Source organism: Pleurodeles waltl, chromosome 9 (genome assembly GCF_031143425.1).
Source record: "Pleurodeles waltl isolate 20211129_DDA chromosome 9, aPleWal1.hap1.20221129, whole genome shotgun sequence".
NCBI lineage: Eukaryota > Metazoa > Chordata > Amphibia > Caudata > Salamandridae > Pleurodeles > Pleurodeles waltl.
Genome location: NC_090448.1, coordinates 1,121,693,824 through 1,121,719,850, shown reverse-complemented (window position 1 = coordinate 1,121,719,850; position 26,027 = coordinate 1,121,693,824). Strand labels below are relative to the sequence as shown.

Here is a 26,027-nt window from a genome sequence, read left to right as displayed (position 1 = left end):
CAGTGAGGGATGTGCATGGGCAAGAGAGAACACCATGTGAGAGGGAAGAAGCACATGGAGGGTACAGCTGGAAAAACATCCAGTTTAATGGACTGCTTAAGTAAAAAATAAAAAATCCTTAAAGTGAGCAGTGGAAAGACACAAGTAAAGAGGCTGTGCTCCAGAGGTGGGGACAAACATAAGATGGACAAGGCAAGTCATGGAATAAGAACCAATTACTTAAGAGTGACAATAAAACAAACCAATGGCAAGCAATTAGTGGACTATAAGCCCACTGTAAATTTTTGGTAAGCTCACAGTAGGTTTGCTGCAACCAGACAGATTGCGCTATGTGGTGGGACCGACTAGAAAAAGAAGGAAACCAGGACCAGAGCTAAGTTTGCAAGAGCAGGTAGAAGTGTAGAAGCAGAAACAGAAAAATTACAAAATGTAAAGAAAATGGAGTTGTGATAGCAATAAACATGAAAATGAGGACAGGTATACGATTGAAGGGAAAATGTCACTCCATCCTGGTTGCTGCGCCAGGCTGGTGCCCACCCACACCATTTCTCCACATGCTCCCAGCCGCACCCCATCCGCCTTGCTTGCACCTCACTCCAGCCCCGCTCTCCACACTCTCGGTGTCACAGTGCTCCCAGTGTGAGGTTTGGGACCTGGGACTTGGTTGTTTTCCATCAGGATTATCTGGACCACTTGATTTTCAATGGCACTTTTGGAATATCCTGCAATATTTTTGCTTGTCTCTTCCGGCGCTCTCTGCTTTTTAGAGCTTGGGAGTTTTGCTGGCGTGTTTTGCACCTTCCCACCTCTCTTCCCCCACATCCCTGCCTCTCATTACCGGAATGGCTGAGCTGACCCTGCGCCTTTGAATCTGGCTTACTGGGGTCACCATCCCTAACCCTCACCAATGGCAGTAGTTACAAGACCATAGAGATAAGGTGACCAGAGTGAGTGGTTAGGGTGGAGCTGGGTTGTTTGGTTGGTGCTGTCACCCTTCTTAGGAAAACTCAGACCCAGAGTTACCTGCTACCTGTGATTTAATTATCTGGCATTTCTTCAGGCAGTCCCCATACGTACATCTAGGGAATAAAAAAATACTAGGTATATGGCGGCTAGACCAGTAGAGCTTGCACAAGTAGGTTACAACTGCTGTTATTACGAGCAATAACTAGTGACCAGTGAGAAACCAATAGCAAACCACTAACAACAGCAACAACCAGCATTCAGCTCCTTGTTCAGAAGCGTAGAACTCAGTGGGTCGGGCACCTGTGAGGTCCCAGGGAGGAGGAGGTAAGTCAGTCTTTTTGGTAATTTTCTCTTAATTTCTCTACTCATTTGCAGTTAGTTTAAATTATTTTTCATTTTATTGCTCCATGTGTTGCTGGTTGCTTTGTGATTACCCCTTTCGACTATCTCCGCAAATTGGCTATTAATTGATTTCTTGATTTATTCACTTCGCCTGGTTCAGTCTGATTTAGCCTGGTCGACTACCACAGTTTTATCGCCAGCTTTGTGCTTGTGCTGTATTATAGCAATGGTAAAGCGCAAAGGGTGAGATAAACCAGTCTAAGGGGTCTAAAAGTACATCTTCATCTTCTGTGACCACATTTGTTTCAATGACTCCAGCTACCATGACGATTGATGGCTTCCTTGTGCTCGCAGTGGAGGTAATATCAAAGGAGATGGAACTGGCAGAAAGGGGTTTGTCGCTCACAGCAGAATAGCTCCCCTCTGTCCTAGCTGTGAACTCAAAAGGACATGTGGTTGTTGATGCCCTAGCAATTGATCCCATTCCCCACGACTCACAACCTGCCTAGACTATGCAGCCCTCACAGTCCCCTCACCTAGCCGAACGACCTGAACCCAAGCACTAAAAGCGCTTGCTAACACCAAGCCGTGAGCGAGACACTATGGGAAAGTGTGCACAGTCTTAGCATATTGTATCATCTGCCCTAGCGCGAGCTGGCTCAGCAATAACGTCATTCAACTAGGACACTTTCGCAGAGTTGGTGTGTACTAAGTTTTTGTCTGTTTTGGATGCCAGGTTATCCTCTTTTCACTCACAACTGGATCTATTCTAAAGTTGCCTGAGTAATTTTGGGAGGCACTCTGGGCCCTCAGGGGCACCTTAGAGGGTGTTTCGCATCTCCCCACCACCTTGATGCCTATGACTCCTGCAACAGACTCTGAGGCCACTACGGAAAAGGCTTAGCCTGTTCAGGTGAGGGGAATTCTAACCAGTGCCCAACCTTGCAACCAGTCTGGTACCCATGCTGCTATCTCACAGGGGCTACGAGAGGAGGATCTGGGGATGGGGCCACAGGTGGTCGAAATTACAAACAACCTTGTTAAGTCTATCGGACAGAACTTCTGGCCCCACAATTCAGTTCCCTCTGGAAGCTTCCCCCTATGTAATTTTCCTTGCAAGTTCACCTCCCCATACAACCCATACCACAGAGTCCCAAGAGCAGCTCAAAAACAAGATCTCACACTAGCTGCATAGAAATGTAGGGAGCAATACTTACATGTTTGATGATATCCTGTTAGTATGAAGGGGTGGTTGGGTTGCTCCGCTGCCAAAAAACTTTCCCTGAGAGTATGTAATAGTGAAGTTCAGGAACTGGGCTATCCCAAGAACCTTTTTACGCCACTCTCGTCATGGCTATCATGCTCCTTATTATTCGGGTCAAGACAAACGTCTGCCTTTGGGCTTTTTCTACAGACTCTTGGAGCTGGCATTTCAACGTTGCCACCCATGCCCACCTGCCAGTGTTTTCCAACTTCCTATCCCTACTGCCAATCGTTTCTCTGCACTGTCGGACCTCCTGGAGAACGACAGCCTTTCATTTGCTACTCTTATTCACCATGCTCCTTGTACCAAGAACATAACCGTGTCAATATATTGCATTCCACGTGGATACAGCATCTGAAGATATTTTGGAAGGAGAGGAGACGGATTTTAGCAAAAGAAAATGCTTCTTGCCCATAAACATTGTACAAGCACAAGGGCCAAGCAATGATGGGGTTTTAAAATGAGGCCACCAAAATCCAGACGCAAGGCTTTTCTCATCTCTTGGAAAGTGGCTGGGCTAAGAGCAAAGATGATTAACAGCGATTGGAGCAACTTCATTGATGGAGACAAACTTTGTATGTTCCAAGAGACGGACCATAGAAAATGTTTCAAAAGCTTCTGTGTGCTCACTGTTCCTTCACGTGTGGGGGACCATCAAGGGGCCTTATAATGCAACACACAGGGATGTTTTTGTCTACGCTACAAGAGAGCTAGCAACGGACACAGTAGACTCTGAGGGTTATATGACGAGATGCCCCTTTTTGTATTTATACAGACACACTTAAAGGCACTAGTGCCCAAACTGAATGGGCCACTCTCCTAGCCCTTAATGTCTCCTTGACAACTTATACTAGTTCTCACCATCTTATAGTTGCACTCAATTTTGTCTTTACATATGACCCTTCATCATTGACTCATAGCGTGAGCAAGGATGAGGATGCATGATGGGGTATAGCACATTTATCAGCCGCGCCGAGGGCACGTTTGTTTGAGTAGACAAGCACTTCACATGGTCAATATAACCCTTACTCATGGCCTCCATGTGTACAACGACCATGTCCCTCCATCATAAATGCTTGCCCAACTTTTCAAAGGGCGGCCTACAGAGGCAATATTGACTATTTTCTTTTCGAGTGAGGTTCTGAAGTGCCATGATCGATATGTCAATCGTCCAGAGAGAAGAGAGTGGTCATTACACATTGGCTCTTGAAATGCATGGCAAATTTCCTGGGGTCCAGCCACCAATTGCTTCTAATCACCTGGACAATTTGATCATTAGTAACAACCACAGGACTGTTAGATGGAACGCCATCACCAATACAAACAAATTCATTTCGAGAATATACGATACTCTGGGTACTACTTTAACACAATTGATAGTGAACCTTAATGCGCCCAATGTAGAGTGCATGCCGATCTTTTTTTTAAACTTGAAGGCTTCTTTCAGAAGGAATCTAAACCTGTATCCAGAGCTCCCAGGCTCTAAGAATGGTTTGCAGTCACCTGTGGAGCTGCTAAAAACGCTCTTTTAGTTGCAATTAAATAGGGAGGCAGGAAAACAATTTCAGAAGCTAGGGCAACTTATAAAGCTAAGCAGGGCACAGCAAAAAGGCTGTGGTAAAGTGGTAGGTGGGAAGTTTATTAAATGCAGCAAAGCTATTGATGTGAACAGCGTCTGGTATGTAGTGAACCGTGGTGGGCGTGACATTGCCTGTCCCTGTGAACTTGTATTGTTTCAAACCCCAAATCTGAGTGCCTTACAGAAATCTCACGATCAGTGCTAAAGGTGCTGGTGACCTAATTCCTCCTTCGTGGAAGGGAGCTAAGATTGTTCTTTTCTTTAAAAAAGATTGCAGAAACCTGCCACGAAATGATCGAACTATCAGTCTCCAAAATAGCTTCCAAAAGATCTTTGCCAAACAAATCCTAGATAGGTTAAATGACTGGATTAAGGAAAAAAATATTTTAGCACTACCAGGCAGGGAGAAAACAGGAACTATTTACAGCTTTTTTAGATTTCTAATGATTTAATCGATGACTGTAGACATTAGCATTGGGAATCTGTATGTTCCTTTCATCGACCTCAGAGCTGCATTTGACCTGGTGCTAAGAAGGAAGCATTGGGAAGTCCTCCCTAAATTGGAAGTTCCTCCAGATCTTTTAAAAATAATAGTGCAGATCCATGAAAATAATTCTGCCTAATGCAGGTGGCGCACAAAGGGAGAACTTTCAGGCAAAATTAGGGTTGACAAAGGCTTCTGCCAAGGTTTTGTCCTAGCCTAGTTCTTTTACTTATTAATGGTTGCATTCGCTTGTTGTCTAATTGCGAAAGTTATGCTCCCAGGTTGGCTGGCTGGAGAGAGGGTACCAGCCTTACTTTTTGCTAATGACACCTTGCTCATTTCCAAATCCTCGAAAGGACTTCAAATCCTCCTCAAGAGGTTCTCTGCCTTCTGTGATATGCACGGACTGTAAACTAATGTCCAGAAGGACAATTGTATGTGTTGCATTCGAGGAACAATGAGCCGGGAGGGAAAACCATCTTGAGAGAATCAATGACTTTGACTACTTGGGAATCAGGTCAACCAACACTAACTCATGGATGACGCAAATTGCAAAAAGTTATTCCTAATAGAGCACAGGGTCTCGACCATTCTTAGGTTTTCCAATCGTATCTCCTTCATCTCATTTCTCTCACAATAGAAATGTATAAAGTTCAAGTAATTAACACTGTTCTTTATGGAACTGAACTCTGGGGTCACTGCAGTGTTTCAAACCTGAGGGACAGAAGAGAATAAATGTAATAGGTCCTCAACGAATCTTGTCCAGGATACCCCTCTGCTCCCTTTACGATTAGATCCTGCACTAAAACCTATTGCAGAGCTTAACAATTTGAGGCCATATTATACCAGATCCATGTCTGGAACACTACTCGGGTTGGCCCATTCAGAAGCGTGCTGCAAAATATTGTTACTTCAATCTGCAAAGATCCCTTGGTTAAACTACATTAAGAAGACTCTGGTAGATCTTGGCCTAAGACGTTATTGGCAGAATACTGCTTCCATCAGCTCAAAAGCGGCTGCCAGATTGAGGGCCACATTCTGGGAAATATTTATAGAGAGAAGGGAATCATCCGCAGCAATGGGAACTTCATCACTAGCATTCTTGCAACACAAAGCTAGTCTTAAGCGCGAAGACATTTTAGAACATGTCAGCCCACCATTCACTAGATCCTTGTACCTGAAAATCAGATATGGTGTTTTGCCCTTAGCCAGATTTACATTTTCATGGACTTTGTCACCCACCAAGTCTCCATTGTGCCCTTTATGCAGCCTTGCAGCATTCTAGACCCAGGGTTAAATGGATTGCTCTGCTGTGTCGTAATATGGACATATCAGAAAGGGTAAATGCTCCAAGAATCTGCAAAGCTGGTTCAAGAATGGCTATAATGTACTGTGTTGCTACATTTTTAATCATTCATAATGAGTACCTGTTGTTTTTAATTGCTCACCCAAATGTTTTTAATTTCTTCTTCAAGTGTTTTTCCAGTATTTGTAAATGATTCTCGTTCCTCTTCAAACGCAGGTGCATGTGTTTAAGGGATATTGCACGTTTTTCTATGTGTTGTATTTTGCTGACTAAATTAGTTATCCGATCAGACAATAAAGATTGATTTATTGGAGGGAGAATGGCAGAAAACAGGAAAAAAGAAATAAGAAAGTGTGAAAAGGATCATGAATACATTAATAATTGGGAAGAAATGAAATAATATCTATCTGCGTGTACAATCTTCACATTAGTTTGTTATAGGTGGCCCCACCAGTTGTATCTGTGGCCTTTAAAGTTATTCGTGAAGATATGACTGCTCACTGCCCTCCTTGGGCTAGCTGGCCTGGGCTCTTGTCATGCATGACCCGAGGCAGAGAAGGCAAGTTCACACATAGACACGGGGATGGAAAAATAAATGATTTCCAGGCTTGCCCTTTCAAAGACACATTCCCCCAAATTTGCTCTATTTATAGCTAGGACAGGAAATATGGTCATTTGTTCCAGTGAGGCTTTTTTAAGCATACCAGTGGGCGAGGAGGCTGTGAAAAATGGCAAGGACGCCAAGAAAACGGCAGCAAATCCTATTTAGCAGGGAGGAGGCCCGAGTGCTTAAAATATGCTTCCTTAGTTTGAATAAACACTACATAATTAAGAAAAACAGCCACCCGCCAGAGGGTTTGTAACATGAAGTGTTATAAGCACCGTGCGCAGCTGCGCGCGCTTTTTTGGACTGTCGGACAGTCTGTCGCTGTCAGGATTACTCTGTGAGACTTGGCTGCCATCTTTAAAGTTACATCTTTATTCTTTCGTAAACAATCGGTGATCATCTTCTCTAACAAAAACGCAGCGACTTTAGCAAGGAGTCGGTCAGAGCTACAAGCATCACAAGCAGGGCCACTGGAGAAATGCGATTCTGTGCCAGCGATTTTTTTTTGGCATAATTATGGATTTCCATCATTTAACACAGAATCCATCACCTTCTGAGTAATCTGCATATTTTAACAAAAGAAAGTTTCTAGCTCAAAAGGAGCAAAAGGTACTAACATTTTTTATACAAATATTGCTTTGCAGTGACAGGTCCTTTTGTTGCGCATTAACAGCTCACTCAGGGTTCTGCATTCCACCGCATGATTTATGTTTTATTGCTGCATAATTTTGCTAACCCTGTTGCATAATTTGTCCCTCCCCTGATGCATAATTTCAGTTGCCCTGACTATATTTTGCTTGCAATAACAGTGGTGCAAACAGCCGCCGAAATCAGGACTCCTTCAGTGAATGTTATTCTACATGGCATCTGACCTGAAGCGCTGTGTCCGATTCACAAAGATTTCACCAGATTTTATTCAGATTTCTCATGCATTCATTACTACATTATTCATGATTCACAAAGGTATAACGGATGAGCGCACACGTGGCATATGTGTGCATACTGTATGTTATGCATCTATATATAAAAACGGACTGGGTTTCAAAAGGAGTGGCCAAAGGAATACAATGCAAATGAGAACATTGAAATGTCGAGAGTTTATAATGGCTGGTATAGGCCTTCTGATCCAACATTCCAGTGTTTGCCTTCCTGTTTGTCCCTTTCTAATTTAGAACATTCTACCCTCAGGGGTTGAATCTCCTAATAGCCCTGTAGCCCTTCTGTCTCGGACTATAATGGTTGTTTAAGGCAGAGGCATAACAAAACTTGAGCCCCCCTCCCCCTGCAAAGTACCTTGAGGGGGCCCCCTCCCCCCTGGACCCAGTCAGGGGCCTGTCGCCCGTGCATAGTGTACTATGCTGAGGGGGCTCCCTGGAGCGCGGATCCCCCGTACCACGGAGGCCTTGTTACACCAGTAGTTTAAGGCTCTCTCCCTCGTTATAGGACCATAACTCTGGGTCAAGGCCTTTAACAACCGATATAGCCTCTGCAGTGTGCTATAAGGCTATATTAAATTACCATTTACAGCGAAATGCATGAAAAGTGCACTTTCCCACTTCTCATGTGGTGAGCAGTGCTTCATTTTTTCCAGGCACCCAATATTTTGGACTGCCCACTGCGAATGCCTTGCCGTGCATCTTTTATGCGGGCATCACTAATTCTCCCAGTGGCTCTCACCATTGTATAGGTATTGAGTTATAATTACTCTTCTTATTTTTTTAAAATATTTGTATTCTTTTTTCTTTTTATATTCTTTTTATATTCAATGCTAACTAATATTTCATGAGTGGATAGTATAGAGAAAAAGATGAAACAGTTCTCATGTCCATCATCACGTATATTTCAACAGTCTTCAAATATTACATAATGTGTTATAAATGTGATTATTTCTGAACCGAGTATCTCATGGGGCCTAACATACAGTGGATTTACCAAATCTTTCGCAAGTGCCTTCCAGTCTACTAAATCTGCGAGCATCCTTGGATATCGCCAAGTCATTTTAATGTGTATCTTCTCCACTGTTGTCCACTCTACAACATCTCTTATCCAGTCTTCAAACTGGGATACTCCGAAAGCCATTGTACAGCCAATCTTCTTTTGCCCACTTGTAATGTGAATTGCATTGCTTTTTAGGTCTCTTCTACAAACAACTTTAGCTGTCTGTTGGACAAGCTTGTTGTTTATAATACATTACATATACATAGAGTGTGGTTTGGGTCAGCCCCTTCTTCATGATTGGATGGCTTTGTTGTTTATTTCACTTCCCTGCTCCTGATTAGATTGCTTTCCTCCCTTTCCTGTTTTTTGTCCCAGCCAGGAGCATTTTGGTCTTACAGTGCTTTGACTGGTTGGCCTGTCCTTCTACTCCTGATGTCTGACCTTGCAGTGCATGTGAGGGAATACTCTGTCTTCCTTGCTCTTTCTCCCTACTCCCTCTCTTACGGATCCCTGGCTGTTATTACCTGTCACCCAGAAGCTCTTGCACCACAGCCCCTCTCTTGACTTGTGAGGTGTGTGTGCATACGCATGCTTGCACAGTAGTTATCTCAGTCTTTATTAGGTTGAGCGTAAGCATTTGACCTCGTGCATACTTTTAGTATACTTCTTATGGCATATAGCGATTTCATTTGTTGGTTGCAGTGTCCTTTAAAAATTCTTACTCGCTACTGGTCAGTTTTGCCTTTTTAGGTAGAGTGTAAGCGTTCCACCTCAATACTTCTTATGGCTTAAAGTGATTTAATTTGTTGGTTACGGTGTCCTGTAAAAATTCTTGCACGCTAGTGGTCAGTTCTGCCTTTTTCTCCCTCCTTTTTCTGTTTCAGAGCAGTGACCAACTACTGTATTATTCCACTTTGGTTTCTTTATCTGTTGCTGTGACAGACTATTTTTGTTATTTCTTTGGTGCTCCCCTTTCATTGTGGGTGTTTTAGGCTGGTAGCTGCTTGCGTTTTATTGCAGCATTCTGTTCCTCTCATCTCCTCCCAAGTAGCTGACATTTGTTTTGACGTTATTCCAGTGCTGTCCTCCTTTACCTCTGGCTCCTAAAATAAGCTTATTTTACAAAAGAAACACCCAGTTGTTTATCTCACTGCTCATGAAAGCCACCAAATGCCCTTTCTGGTAGAATGTAGCTAAACCTAGAAGCAAAGATGTGAACCTTGCTTAGCCTCCCATCGCATCTGGATTCTCTCTCTCCAGGGTCCCTCCCTGCCAGCACTCACAACATTTCACACAGGACATTGCTTATCTACTTTATTGGGGCCATACTTTTTCTCAGGCTGCTCTGCTTGTTGAAACGTGAGGCAAAAATGCTTGCAAGACTTTTCATTCTGTTAAAATAAAAATAAAATACTTTTCCAGCCTTATTTTCCAATTTCTGGTCAGATGTTTCACACAAGGCGAGGCAGTGCAGTTATCTTCTCGTATCTCTTCAATGGCTTGTGATTTCTGATGTCAATAGCTGCCAGTGACCACCAATACGTGCCAGGAAAAGACAACATTATGAGACAGGGTTGACCAATTTATGTGGCAAGAAAAGTCCAGTTCTGAATTTACAATGCCAATAGCGCTAACCCAAGAAAATCTGAGACCTATTGCTTTGTAAATAGTTGTTCTCCCTCCTTTGTCTGTTTCAGAGTAGTGACCAACTACTGTATTATTCCACCTTGGTTTCTTTATCGATTGCTGTGATGGACTATTTTTTTTATTTCTTTGGTGCTCCCCTTTCACTGTGGGTGTTTTAGGCTGGTAGCTGCCTGCGTTTTATTGCACATTCAGTTCCTCCCATCTCCTCCTATGTAGCTGACATTTGTTGTGGTTTTATTCCAGTGCTGTCCTCTTTTACCTTTGGCTCCTAAAATAAGCTTATTTTACAAAATAAGTTTATCTTACAAAAGAAGTTTATCTCACTACTCACGAAACCCACAATATGCCCCTTCTGGTAGAATGTAACTAAACCTGGAAGCAATGAAGTGAAACTTGTTTAGCCTTGCATTGCATCTCAAGTCTCTCTCTCCAGGGCCCCTCCCTGCCAGCACTCACAATATCACACACAGGACACTGCTTCTTTACTTTATTGGGGCCATAAATCTTCTCAGGCTGCTCTGATAATTGAAATGCCAGGCAGGAATGCTTGCAAGACCTTTCATTCTGTTAAAATAAAAATAAAATACTTTTCCAGCCTTAGTTTCCAATTTCTGTTCAAACGTTTACACAACGGGAGGCAGTACAGTCATCTTCTCGTCTCTCCTCAAGAGCTTGTGATTTCTGATATCAGTAGTTCCAGAGACCACCAAAACATGTCAGGAAAAGACGAAATTATGAGACATGGTTGACAAGTTTGTGTGGCAAGAAAAGTCCAGTCCTGAAATTACAATACCAATAGATCTACCTAAAGAAAATGTGAGACCTATTGCATTGCAAATGCTTGTTTTACTAAGTTTACAGTTCCCTTTCAAAGATGCCTGCTGCAGATGTGTGCACCTTCACTGTGGCCATTTTTTATGAAGTTTGTAAAAGTGAAATAAATGCTCTCAAAGACGGCTACAACTGATTTGAGTGGATCCATGGCAGCTATCTTTGACCAGGATTTTTAGAAAAAAAATATAATAATTTGAAAGATGGCTGCCATAGTTGTGCGGGCCTTTGCAATGGTCATCTTGCAAGGCACTATATTTAACTTCTAAAGCTCTTATTCAAACACGGCCATTGTGGATGTGTGGGCATTCGCGGTGGTCACCTGCATAAAACAAAAAGTGATAGTAATGCCAATAGGCTACACAGCTGAGACCTGTTGGCTATGCCAATTCTTTCTTTCCCTGACTGTGTTTAGCATGGAGTTAGCTGTCACTGGGAAAGTCCTTGTTAAGTGATAAAAAAGTGGTACCATCAGAGTCACGGATAGGGCCAGTCAAGTTTCTAGTGGAATTGAATTTACGTAAATTTGCCGTTGGAATATAAGGTCTGCAGAGCATATTGAAATGCATTAACCTAACCCTGGTAGTGCTGGTACTTTTCTGCATCAGTGATAAAACATTGCCCCATTTTGGAGCAGGTCTGACCTCACTGCTGTCAGTTTCCCATTTTCTCTTAACACCTAGCTTGCATTTAATTATTTCATTTCAGTTTGTAATCTGGTTCTCCATGTGTGGGGCGTTGTTCTATGCAGTCTGTGATACTGTAGGAGCTGGCCCTTCTCTACTGCATAATGTTGATGAGCTTTTTCAAACCTGATAAAGGAGTCATTCAGATACAGATAACCCATCACCCGTGCTGTACAATTCTGCACATTGATGCTCATAGTTGTCACTTATTGCACGTTGGAATTCTTAGGGGTACCCACAGTTGCCTCTGTGGGCATAAGTAATTTTGAGCTATGTAATGTAGTACTCCTGGAGTACTCTTTTACTTTCTCTTACATACCTTTATAACTAGGCCCAAAACATCTAAAATGGGAACAAAATGGAAGTATTCAGGAAATATTCATATACAATTAGTGCAAATAGAAATTACTTTGCCCTTTTTCCACATTTACTTCTATGGAGCAGAATATTTTGGGGCAGATTGACAAGTAAGTTAAAGAGTACTCCTGTAGCACTGGTCCCCATATTCAAAAAAGGTTTAGTGAACCTCTTCCCCTCGGTGCCACTCTTACTAGGTGAGGGACTGTGGCGCCTGGAAGGCTGCGGGCTTCCTTTAATCCGGCTGCCCCCGTGTCTATACTTGTGTCCTGTGACCCACCCTGCTATATGCTAAGTTGCAAAGTCATGACTTTCTAGGTCTGGGTCCTGCAATCCGCCGTCCTCATATCTTAAATGCTGCATATCTAATTTAAGTGTACACCCCCCCAGCCCACCCCCACCAACAATCTAAGGCTGTATACAAGGTCTTCTTAGCTACTGAGTACTTCCCATGGCACCGGGTGCGTGCAGCACTGACAAAGATACCATCCTAAATAACCATATTGTGCCCCCAGTGACTGTTGGAACAGAAGTGATTTCTCTATATTCCTTTCCACTCTAGAGGTATGCGCCATTTCTTGTCTGAATGTGTTATATAGATTCTCAAATATTTGAAAGAGGTTCTCTCTCACAGTTGTGCCAGCCTTGGCAAGGTGGCCCCCGTTTGCCGCTGCAGTGCCCATGCATGGAAATACAAATGATTTGTTGCTGTTGATCACTAGTCCTGGTAACTGCCCGAAATGGGCCTTTCTCTGCAACAGTTTGCCTCCAGCTTCCGCTGGGTGCCTTAAATGTACTAACTTGTCGTCAAATCAAAATCAAATCAAATCATTAACATTTATAAAGCGCGCTACTCACCCGTGCGGGTCTCAAGGCGCTAGTCTCTGCATATAATGGCACCACATGAACCCCACCGTTCACTGTCACGCCTGTGTTTTGTGGCCTATTTCTTCTGAGTTCACGCGTAGTGGGCACACTCACCAGGGCATACACCAGGGGACACAATGGACTTCCCTGCCTCGTGCCTCGTTCCAAGTCCCACTGTCAGGACACCATATTGTTTAGTTTCACGTCACAAGCTGAAGACGAAGAGACTGAACACCTGTTGTAGGGCGGCATTTCATTGCAGAATGGTGCAGGCTGATGGAGCAAAGTGTGCAGTTTGGTGGGCGTGCAGAGAAACGTGAAGGTCCCGGAGGCAGTGGTACATGCCACGTACAAAGTGTGAGATGATTGAACCTGAGCTCCCAGAATTGGGCGCCGTGCGCCTGTGTAGTTTGTTGTGTTATGTCGGTGGTGTGGGGCAGGGTGCGTGGCAGGGACAGCAGACCATGCCGGCTGCAGATGGTTCCAAAAGATGGCCTCGAAATTAAATTAATTTTTTATTACATATGAGCTTGAATACTTAATATTCTGGGTATTTACCTAAAATAATTTGATTTATATTTAGAAGGTTTATAATACTTTGACAATTTTCATTGTGTTTCATTTCTTCTTAATTGTTGCATTTGTTCTTAAGATTATTTCATGGAGACCAACTTTATTTAACTGTAATGTCAGCAGTTTGGAGAAATGTACCATTGTTTGGAAGAGGCCTATGGAAGCAGGCAGAATGTGGATTGTTTTTTAACAACATGGATGAACAGGAATTAATGTTTTTTCACTTTATGGGTCTGCGGTGCGCCATGGCATTTGTATTCCGCTGTATTGTACCATTTGTATGGCGCTTACTTTCCCCGCGCTTGGCGCTGAAACACTTACCCACCTGGATAGCAAGGCTCACTATGTAGGGTGTTTGGTTGTAAGGGTATTGTGTTTATTTTGATCTCTCTGGGAGGTGTTTTCAGGTCATGGTTGATGATCACCCAGTTACAGGTTCCATGGTATGGGGCGCACACCGACGATTTGAGGGGTGAGGATGTGTGCTAGACGCACACATTATAATTGTAATAATGACTTAAACATATAGTTAGCTACACAGCAGCAGCCAAGCCGCTGGGGCCATGGGTTGCTGTGTGTATGTACACCAGATAAGAGGCCTGGCACCATGTACCAGGCGGAGATGTGTCAAATGAGTAAAAAGAAGCCAAAAGGACAAGAACTGGAATTAGTGAACATGAGCAGTATCGATGCATCTCTTAAAGCAGAGATACTGCCTACTGCTGAAAAGAATACATCCTATTAAATAGGAAGGAAGTGGAGGAGCACTCAAGACTGCAACCTACACAATCTCCAGAAGGCCCGGACACTGCCTGTGCCTGTTGGAGGAATCCAATATTTTGAGGAGTGTTTCAGCCCTAATACAGGACCGGCCCAGCCGGATGACCTGAGGTTCAGTCCTTAGACAGACTCGATCCCTGCACGTGCGAAGGTGAGAGACAAAGCGATTGGTAGGTTGCGGCTCTGACAGCAGAGGAGCGGATCAGCCTGCCCCGTGCTACCCTTCTGTCCTCACCCCTCCATGCAAGAATAATCTGTTTCATTAGATCCCAGAGACCCTTGCTCTTTCTAGTTTACATAACGAGGCCTTCCTTAATCTCCTCTGAGAAGAGTGCCCACATTCATTGCTAATAGTGAATGACATTTTACAGTAAAAATGAGACAATCTGTCGAAAGGAGACATCCCCTGATTCCATTGTTGCAGTGAGGACAGCAAAATGGCACAGATTTGGTGATTCTCATTTTATTCAACTTTAGTCAAGCATTCCTAATGAATTTGTCATGTGGGGAACTGGTTTGAGTAACTGCCAGAAGTCTTGGCATGTGGAAGGAAGAGTGGTTTTCAGATATTCCTTAAACATCCAGATGTTTACTTCCCACACTTAACTGAACACCTCTATAAGTCCTGGAGTACTAGTGCAGACAGAGTGCAAAAGTTCACTCGTAAGCTCAGTTTTGAGATCGCTGAAAAAGCTTTACTCCATGGAAAACAAGAGTGCCATTAAAACATCACCTTTTTACTAGCAATACATCAATAGGCACATCATGCACATTGTCTACACAGTATCTGTAGTGTTCCGAAAATAGGCATACATGCTCAATGCATGTAGGCATCAGATGTTTATGTACAGACAATAAAACATACATTAGTGAATACCTAAAATGTAGCAAATTAAATGTTCCTAGTTCTTGCATCTAAATTCCTTTGTAAATCTGCCCTTTGTTTTGCAGAGACCTTCCCTCAGAAATGCAGAATAGTCCGCCATCTTTTATATTCTCTGGAAATGAAGTGCACCGTGTGTGCGCCCGCTATGTTTACTAGGAAACCGTTTGTTTCCATGATTCGATCAATGAGTCAGGAATCAAATCAGCCTGTTGGTAACCCGGCTGGGTGATCTAATTTATTGATTCTTTCTTTTTGGCCGTAATTAGTAATATTTTTTCCCAGTGAAAAAAACAGCTCTGTGACCTTTGACCCTTTTGGTTGATATTTTCTATCCTATCCTCTTCTCTAATCGTGTTTCTGTATCATGTGCCTCAGCTGTGAGTGGACAACTGAAAAGGTCATAGCGGTATTAGGAGCCTGCATTTAAGTATCTGGTGAGTTGTGCCTTCATTTTGCCTCTTCCTGTCTCCTGCTTTCTAAAAGATCCACCATTTCAGTGTTGTAGCCTGTGGGTGGGGACAAGCCAGTTATAATGCCTGGGTAAAATTAATCTGATTTCCTTTGAGGAAATTAGATAAAATGCCTAAAAAAATTACGCACAATTCTGTGAAATGCTGGTCTGTCATTGTGTGCTTTTTTTTAGTGCGAAATTGATTCTGCGTCCATTTTGGACGCAAAAGCACATTTCGTGCTAAACAAATTTATCAAATCCCGCGTGACGCAAACAACAGTTCTGTTCAGTTGCACAGATCTCCTGCTTCATCGATAGTGTTTTTACCACAACAAAATGTGACGTGGTTTAACAACGTACTCGCGGGCATTTCGCGTACAAAGCATATCGTGAAGTACTTAAAATATGTGAGATTACGCCAGCGTAAACAGAATTTTGCCTGGGCCTACTTGTTATCCACAGGCCGTATTTAACCACCTCAAGGAAGCAAGAAGTGCAGGAGACAGCCCAGTTAAAATGACAAGACATACAACGCACACCATAACATCACAGTTACAAGTAAAGCCCCTGCTACCAGATGAACGTGTTACGCCACACCTGTTCCTGAGACTCCAACTCCATGGGAAAATCATGAAACGCCAGAGGAGTTTCTTCTGTCCCTTTGTCATTTTAGCCTTGCGCTGTGTGAAAAATAAAGAGCAGAAATGACCATATCTACTAAGATATGGCGCACATCTGCTCCCTCCTTGTGCCGGCAGCATTGTTTTTGTGACGGAAGGGGCTTATTCCTGCACAAAAACAATCCAGAGAGGCATCTTCCGCTGTGTATGTATGCTGCAAAATGTAGCACGCATAGAAAGAGGAAGTAACAAGGTGAAATACAGATATTTCTCTGGTTACGCGTCAGGCAGGCGCACCATCTTGGCACAATCCCAGATCTTTGTAAATCTGGGATTGTGTCAAAAAACCATGGGTGGATGCTTGGGAACGCCCATGCTCCACACATGGAACCCTCCCTGATGCAAGGTAACGCAAGGCAAGCCTTACTTTTAAGTCACTAAACCGCGCAGAGCCTTGCAAGGTGGCTTTGCGTGGCTTATTAAATCAAACTTGAGGATCAAAGCAAGCTCTTAGTAAATCTGAGCCTAGGTTTTTAGTGCTTTATTGATGACCCTGAAACGGCAATATTTATGTAGCATTAAGCAGTATGAGCCGGATCAGTATCCTGTATCACCTCATCTGCTCTCTGAAATCAGAAGTTATCCCCCACCATCTCCCCCTTTTACCTCCTCTTGTTCAATCCACTTGCCCTGTCATCTAGCATTCTATCCTGACTCACATCACTGTTTCAAGCCGCTCCTTTCCTCTTTAGCTTAAGTGTGCAGTTGAACCGCTCTTACCGAAAAAAGTGGATAATAACTTGCCTTCCCACTGCATCCCACTGCTTTTAATGCTCTTTTTCCCTAAAACCGGTAAATGACTAGTGTGCAACAGTTACTTCTTGCAATCTACTGATTCCACTTCAGTCTATTCACTATCAATGTCAGTGCGGAATCCGCTCACATGCGTCTGAGGTGTCCTCAGTTCTGCTCACCACAGTATTCTTTCTTCAATCTTTCTTTTCCTTTTAACACAGTTTGTCACTCTAGTACGCTCCTGTCCCTGACTTGTTTAGGTATTTCTGGAGAAGGTGCTGATGGATCCTCCTTGGACCTTTCGGACCGGCCTTTCCCTGTGTCCTAGAGCATCGCCTGCTGCTCTGACGGCTGTTGTACCTCAAGGGTCCGCTGTGGATCCTCTATTCGTCCTCAGTACCTCCTCGCGAGGTGAAATAATATCCTGGGTCGGCTATTCATGCCATCTATGCCCTGATGATCTTCAGATATTCTTTGCCATCCCACCTTTCCCTCTTAACACCATTTTTTTGCCTGACCGCCTTGGGCATCGGTTGCTTTCCACTCCGTTAACCCAAATGCATCAAACCCTGAATGCCTCTTCTCCTCTTGCCTCCCACATCCCATCATATTTCTCTCTGAATTTCCGACCACCCGCTACCTCTAGAGACGAAGGTGTGGTATATCTTCGAACCGGTCCTATAGGTATTCATTACTTTGCTGAATATATCTGTATCTCACTTCTCTACATTAAAGGAATCAGCAAATGCCTGACGTTGAAATTACAAAAATCCTAATCAGTTTATTTGATTACAGTGCTAGACTACTGCAATAGCCTTCTTCAGAGACTCTGCAAATACAAGTACCCTTTTGTGATAGAATTATTGGCTGTGCTGCAAGGACTGTCTTCACCCTCACCAGAAGATACCACTCCTCGGTGTAATGACAGCAGGCTGGGTACTGGCCAGTCACAGGGCACAACATTCACTTCTCAGCCTGGTCCACAAAGCCATTACCGGCCCAACTCCTGCTCACCTCCGTCAATTTGAATTGTATTGTTACTCAACTCCATGGCATGTTTGGTATCGGCTTTCGAAGGATGAAAGTTTTTATCAGCTGTGTAGGCTTAAAGCCCATGGCCTTACATGATATACACAGATCCCTGCAGTGGCCATTGGACACATTAATCAGTCACCTTCAGACTGAGGCCTCCCACAGTTCTCGTTTCATCTTTGACATCAAATCATCTTTTGTTATACCACGGTCAAGGTCAGCAAAGGCCAATCTGATGTCCTGCTGTGAGAATCCAAAGGTGAGGTTGTTAAATATTAAAATTCATTGCAAAGTTGTCCTTCAAAGACAGGTTGACAGGCCCCCCTCACCTTTTGTATCACTCATAGAGCCCTTAAACATGCTGTCGCTCACCCGTGTCAAAAAGATGAATAAATCATGTGATACATTTTGAGAATACAGGATTCCTAATTGACTGCGCGCGGTAATTCAGTAAGCGTGCATGCCCAGAGTCCGAGACCGTGAAATGAGTATGGGAGTTTCGGTATTGACCGGCGACTGTCAGTCGTGAAGTTCAGCCGACTCTGGAACTGAGGAAGAACATTCGAGTCGCGGCGTCGGCTCAACATCGTGTGATCCTGGGCAAATCACTAAATCTTCCCCTGTCTAAAAAATAGTGATTCCTTGTGTAATGTAACCAGTGCTCAAGTAAAGCGCTCCAATACCTTATGTTCGAGTCTGCGCTATATAAAAATGCAAAAAAAAACAGTCCATTTTGCAAACTGATTTTTTTTGTAAATGTGTCTATTCCTTGTTTGGAATGTTTTGATGTTAAAAGCACCACCTGCTCTGTAAGTTTTCTTTATTATCTAGAGGGTAAATTAGAAAGTCAGCGTTTGGACAACACTGAAAAAAGACTGCTCACAAGGAGGAGCTCGAGGAAATCCAGCTGTGGACATGGCCCCAGGTTTGACATGGTTCACATCCAGAGTCTGAAATCTGTTTGTTAGATTGTATTTTGTGTATCTTGGCGGCAGACTCGGGATACTTACACCTTCTCTGTGTTCCACTCCCCTCAAGCATTCCACATTCTCTGGCTTCCTTGGTGGTTTTAAACACTGCGGTGTGTTGTGTTCTGCAGTGCTTACCTCCTCCGGCACTGATCTCATCTACCACACCTTGCACTAGCCGCAGCCACATCTATTTCGCCTCCTTTCTTTTGCATGTTGCCAACTTCACACCCCTCATTTCAACTGAGTTGTTTCATCTGTTGGGTCTGGCCGCGTAGTGCATCTGACATCTTTTATTTAAAATATTAGACTGGGGCTATGACTCTGCCCAAAGGAGCACATTTTTCTCACCTCATGCTCTTTGGCGTAACTTGACACCTTCTAGGAAGTGCCTCCATTGGAATGCATGAGGCACTAGTTTACATCTGAAATGCACTTAATTATCATAGTATTTGTCACATGCAATTCCTTATCCCCTATATTCATTATATACAGAAAGCAATTATTTTTTTGCTACTCTCCCCCCTCATTGTCAAAGAAAAGAGAACTGCCTTTTGTGTGCTGAGCATCATTTGGCAATGCCTGTGCTAACACATGAAAACCAGACCTAGTGGCTTGTTAATTTATCAATTTACACCACTCAGGCTGTACTTCTAAGCACTGAGACAACGAGAAGATAAAAGCAGGCAGAAGTAAAACAAAGGCTCTGAGGAGAGTCAGCAACATTACCAACTTGTCACTGTGTGCTTGAACAGAACCAAGTATTGAAGGTAGCCAGTGTGGAGCAGAATAGAGTTCCATGCTTTGGGTCCAGGCCCAGCACATCTCCTGTCTCCATAGGAAGAGCAGGTGACAGGTGTTGGGGATGTGTAATGGTAGAAGGGGTGGTGCAGAGACTTGCGAACCACGCCAAGGGGGTGCCTAATTTGTGCAGGGAGTGGGACTGGTAGGGATGCTGTGAGGTGGAGTATGTGGATACTCGTGTTGTTATAGTAGTTGGGTTACTAGAGAGAGCGTTTGGTATGAACATTGCAAGGTGAAGGGGCTGGCACTGTTGGTCAGGGAAAAGAAGTGACTGGTGGTGAGTGGATCATCTGCGGTGCCCCACAAGGCAACTCTCTGAGCCCCACTCTCTTCAACCTCTACATGGCCACCCCAGCTACCATCGTCAGACACCACGCACTCAACATCGTCTCATATGCCGATGACACACTGCTAATCATCTCCCTCACCAATGACCCACAAACAGCCAAAGCCAACTTCCCCAACAGGATGAAGGCAGTCGCCGCCTGGATGAAGGAGAGCTGACTCAAGCTAAATACAGAAAAAACAGAAGTCCTCGTCATCGGCAACAACCCCTCAGCGTGGGACATCTCCTGGTGGTCCTCTGGCCTCGGAAGCACTCTTGCCCCCACCAACCACGCCCGCAACCTACGATTCATCCTGGACTCTCGATGAACCGTCAAGACAGCGTAGTCTCCTCCACCTGCTTCAACACCATGCGCAAGCTTCAGAAGATCTTCAAATGGATCCCTACTGAAACCAAAAGAACAGTCACCCAGGCCCTCATCAGCAGCCGCTTGGACTACGGCAACGCACTCTGTGTCAAAACCACCACCAAGGTACAAAAAAGACTACTACGCATCTAGAAGGCCTCCACCCATCTCATCAAGAATGCCCCCAAACACAGCAACACCTCCTCCCTACTGAGAGACCTGCACTGTTTCCCAATAGACAAGAGAATTACATTCAAACTTCTCACGCACGCATACAAAGCCCTCCACAATGCCAGACCAGAATACCTCAACCAAAGACTCCACTTCTACACGCCCACCAGGCACCTCCAATCTGCCGACGTCGCCCTCACCGCCATCACACGCGTCCGGAAGGCCACAGCCGGAAGAAGGTCCTTCTCCTGCCACGCCGCCAAGTCCTGGAACTCCCTCCCATTCCACCTCAGAAGATCTCCCACGCTTTCACAATTCAGAAAGGACCTCAAAACTTGGCTCTCCACCTGATCCCCTCTGATCTTCACTTACTGCCTCCCCCCTCCCCCCCCCCAGCACTGTGTGAGATTCTAACAGGTGAATAGCTGTGCTTTACAAGTACTTGATTGATGGAGGCAAGTAGGCTGAAATGGCAAATAAATGTGGCAAGGTTTCATGTTGTCTCTTGGATTTGCTGCACTCTGTTTCTTTCTCATTCTGTTTCCAGTTTGTCATTGAGTGTGCAGGCCATATCTAGGTGTTCGTGCAAACGTGTACATTAGTGGCACAGATGCTAACTTGTAACAGCATTAAACCATATTGAAATGAAGTACTTGCGGTTTTTACATGTGTCACATATTACATGTTAGGACTTGGGTAAGGACAGAGGTCCACGGAACTTAGTGCCGCTGTGCCAGCCCTGCCACTTTTTCCTTTGGCCCCTGGGGCCCCCCACTCTTTTTTTGTATTTTACCTTTTTTATCAGCTGCTTATTTATGAGCTGTATTGTGTGTATGGGCTGTTATGGTTAACCGAATAACTTTTATTTGAATTTAAATTATGTTTTTCAACAGTATTTGGGATGCCTGACTCTAAGTGACCCCCCCTCCCCCCCAAGACTGAAAAACTGGTGCCTTTTTGGGGTCACAATTTGGTGTGCCCTGAGACGGGAAGTATATGAAGCTGGGTTTGCCCAGTGGGGCAAATTTCTTCACCGTCGTGCCACACTAGGCCCCAGCTGGGCACACATTGTTTCTCTTAGACAGCCTTGTCTACCCCTTAGTACCGCAGGATTGAGGCAGAAGGCAACTACAGAGTATGGGTGTTAATTATTAACAATACCAGCACAACGTTTGCATCAAGAAACCACTCAGCAAAGACCCTAGACCAATCTCAGTAAAATCAAAAAGTACTTTATGATTAAATTAAGGCCAAAACTGGATCAGTCAGGTAAAGGTGCAGCTTGTTAAAGTGACAGCTCCATTCCACATGGCTCCTCCTTTGTACATGTACAGGCAATGAAAGATCCTGCACAGTACTCACAAGTTTTGTAACACAGTTTTGTTCTCTTGGATATAAGCCCCCTCGAAAGCAATATTCCAATGGTACAATTACTCGATATGTTGTCTTAAAGCACTGTATGTTCCAACATCCAGTTCAATTAGCGATAGGGCATATTCCCAAAAGAAGAAAATTGTGAAAGTGATGAATAGAATATTAAATTTAAGAAGAACGAGAACATTGACATACAATACGTACAGAAAAGATTAAGCCCTGATAAAATTCCGATTGAGAACAAAATGTGTTGGCTGGGACTGATTTCATTTTATGAACGATCCAATCACTGAACTATTTCATGGAGGACGGAGGAATGCTTGGTGTGAACTGTGAACCCTAAGAAGTTGAATTGAAGCGGCATTCTTACCACTGGGGTTGTACTATAGACATACTTGTGATGTTCCAGGACTAAAATATTTCTGAGTGCTTCCCCTGGAAATCTGTGTAATATGTGGTATACTGTCAGGGCTCTCTGGGGCGGCTATTCCCTGGGTTGGTCAAGCACCATCTCTGATGATTCCATCTCTGATGTATGTGCGATGTAGTATGCCACGGCTGCCTTTCAGTATCATCATCGTTGTTAAACTCCTGTAGGTTCAGTCCCTTGTTGTTTTACGCAGACATTTATAGCCAATTTTCTCTTTCTCTTTTAGCGGAAAAGGTGAGCTCGCTGGGGAAGGACTGGCACAAGTTTTGTCTCAAGTGCGAACGCTGTAACAAGACTCTTACTGCTGGTGGACATGCAGAGGTAAGAACAAGATAATGTCTTCCCTACTTTTTGTCCCAGGTGAACAAAACATCATCTGTGGTTCTCAGTGTACAAAATGGCTCAGTGGTCTGTTTCAGGAGTAGTAGTCCTGCTTATCTGTTGGTTGCCAGATGTCTGACCATGATGTGACATAATTGGAGACACCACAGTTACTCCCTGTCCTGAAGTCAATATGAAGAGAGATGACTGTCCTAATCCAGTTCCCTGTGGGCAGATGGACACTCCATTGCAAATCACACTTGCTATTCTACCAAAGTTAGTCCTGATTAGGACCAGTGATTGGGCGGCATGAAGTGTCCGTGCCCAGGTGCCAGTCCATATAGAGACGTTTGACCCACTGATGCTTGTTTAGTTCACACATGGAGGGCATCTTCAGGGAGTAGAGCCTTCCACGAGCTCTGTAGTCAGTCGAAGCCTCAATCACGTCCAGAGTGTCGTAGGCTGAAGTGGTGATATACCTGCAACTCGCATTGTTATTGTTATTTGAACATAAAGATGCAGGTAAGGAATTAAAAAAAGCAGAATTTGATTCTCAAAGCTATTGTTAATGATTAAATGTTTCTTGGTCCTGGGAATGGATGAATAACTCACAATTTAGTAAGATACATGAGAATGCTTTGTGAATTGAGCTTAAAATGGTTATTTAGGAAAGCGTTCACAAACCTTCAGTATTTGTGCTACATTTGATTGCACTCTCCTCTTGAAGAAATTCAGTGACATTTCCAAAGGATAGATGGACAGCTCACCTATGCACAGTGCGTGCTAACCTTTGGAATAGTTACTCCTATTATAGTGTCACTCCATGAAGCCCTATCCAGGATAGACCTCAGCCAAAGTATATCTTCAAGGTACACCAAGATTACACAATGACATCTTTCTAAAGCCACCAACACTTCTGTTTATACTGCAGCCACACAAAAGCATCTTCTTCGAAAACTACAAATATCTACTCATTCCATGGACACTGTAGTTATGTGAATGCATCTTCAGTGAGCACGAGTCACAGAGAAACATTCCATGAACATTGCATGCTCACAGGCACATGCAGTCGCACAGACAAGCTCCATGAACACTGCAATCACTTTCCATGAAAACAGCCCTTATACAAAGACACCTTTGTGATGCAGATTTGTAGAGCGCACGATCACCCTGGAGTTTATCAAGGCACTGAGCAAGTGTGTGTCTAGCAACACCTAGGGCCTACAGGGACTACCTGATCAACCAGGTCTTCAGCTTCTTGCAGAATTCAAGACGTGAGGAGGCTCTTATGTGTAGTGACAGGTCGTTCCACACTTTAGAAGTGATGTAGGAGATGGCTCAACCATGAAATGTGGTTTTCTATATGTGTGGGGTTTGTGCAAGTGGGAGTTCTGACGAGCGGAGGTGCCTGGAAGGTTTGTGAAAGCAGATGCGGCTGTTGAGGTATGCTGAAGCAGTGTTATGTAGTGCCTTGAAAGTGTGGGCAAGGAGTTTGAATTGTGCTCGTTTGTGAATGGAGTGTTAGTGGAGCTCCTTCAGGTGTGGTGTGACAAGAGTGCAGCTTGAGAGGTTGAATGGGATTCTGGACACTGATTTCTGAATGGTCAGCAGCCCTTTGTTAAGTTGTTTTGCTGATCCCAGCATAGAGGGTGTTTCCATAGTCCAGCGTGCTTGTGACCAGGGCGTGTGTGGCAGTTTTCTATAATGAAATACTTTTCATGAAATCAGCTGTCACCTGAAAACACTTTCCATGAAATTACAACAACAGATAACTTTCATGATCACTGCAGGCACGTGAAAATTCCTTGCTTGACCACTGGAGTCACACTAACACAACATCCATGAATACAACAGTCACACATACCATACCACCTTCTATAAAAAAATATGGTTTCTGAAAGCCACTTTCAATGAAAACTATTCACACACACATCTTGTGTCAATCAGCACAACTAAATCAACAGTAAGAAAACACTTTTCATTAAAAAACTGCAGTCATAAGAGGAGACTCCCAAGAACGCTGTAGAAAGACAAAACATCTGCAGGGGTTTCTTCAGTCAAACTGAGACATTGCGAGTCAACAGTACAATCACAGAGACATCTTCCATGAACAGCACACTAACGTAAAGGCACATTCTGTGAAAAGTAAGCTAAATAGGGCACCTTCCACGAATACTGAAACAACACTAGGACACCTTCAATGGAAACAAAAGCCAGCTGAACAGCCAGCAAACAACATTCCACCAAAGTCTCATTTCATGAACTGCTCCTCGTTCCTGCACACAAGCCAGGGCTACCCCTGTCTCTGGGAAGACAAACATAAACTATGCAACGAGGCTGAGGTGAAATGGCATCTGACAGGGAGATACAAGGGACCAGAGTGAGGCAGAGAAAAGCTGAACAGTTTAAAGAAGGTACAGACTAAGAAAATGAGATTAGACTTCGGAGGTTGTTTAGTCACCACATGCTCTTTCTGTTGTCACTAACCAAAAGACCAGTGTCTGGGAAACACTGGCAGAAGTACTGCGAAGGCATATTGGTACACTAGGAAAATTTCCAAAGAACTGGTGTCTTTTTACTTTCTGGTGCTTTACATTTAATTAAAAACAGGTAGAGACTCCAGAATGTGGTGAAGGGAGAGCATCCCCTGCCCCAGCACAAGGAACTTGGGGCCAGATGTAGCAAAGGTTTTTACCCATTCTGTGTCTATGGGAAAAAGTGTTCGTACATATGGCCCTTGCATACTTGTATGAGCAGCACCATTGGCACCCAGAATTGCTGCTGCTGATAGTCTGGCACATTGAGAAGCATTTTAATATTATTGGATCCACCTGGAATATCTAAACAACGCCATGATAGCATGTGCAGCTGTCTGGAGTATTAGAGCACTCAGATGTTATGGAAACACCAGGGTGTAATTGAGCAGTAGCCAAACTGGCATATGATGGCTGCTGCAGGGCATATCGTATCAGAAATTATGATGGTATTTCTTTCGATCACATGTATTTTTTAGGGCAATATACTCGTTATAAACTGATGGACGTGTAAAACTAGTGCCATGCACGTACAACTGGTACCATTCCTCCTGGCCTATGATTTAAAAAAAAAACATTTTTGTTTTTGATTTATATGTGGAGTTTATCCTAGGCTGACAACCCACTTTATAATACACCAGAAGGCAATTTCATTATTCAATTAGATTTAAACAGATAATAGAATACTTAAGTTCACTTAATTCCGCCAATTTCTGCCGTAC

General features: G+C 43.7%; 1 protein-coding gene across 2 annotated transcripts in view; it reads left to right on the top strand.

Annotated features, from left to right (window-relative positions):
* Positions 1-26,027, top strand: part of CRIP2 (cysteine rich protein 2) — a 189,947-nt gene that overhangs the window by 63,700 nt on the left and 100,220 nt on the right. For both annotated transcript variants that reach the window (XM_069208848.1, XM_069208847.1), the window contains exon 2: positions 22,677-22,771. In XM_069208848.1, coding sequence (XP_069064949.1) covers positions 22,677-22,771 — 95 coding nt within the window. The remainder of the gene's footprint in view (positions 1-22,676; positions 22,772-26,027) is intronic.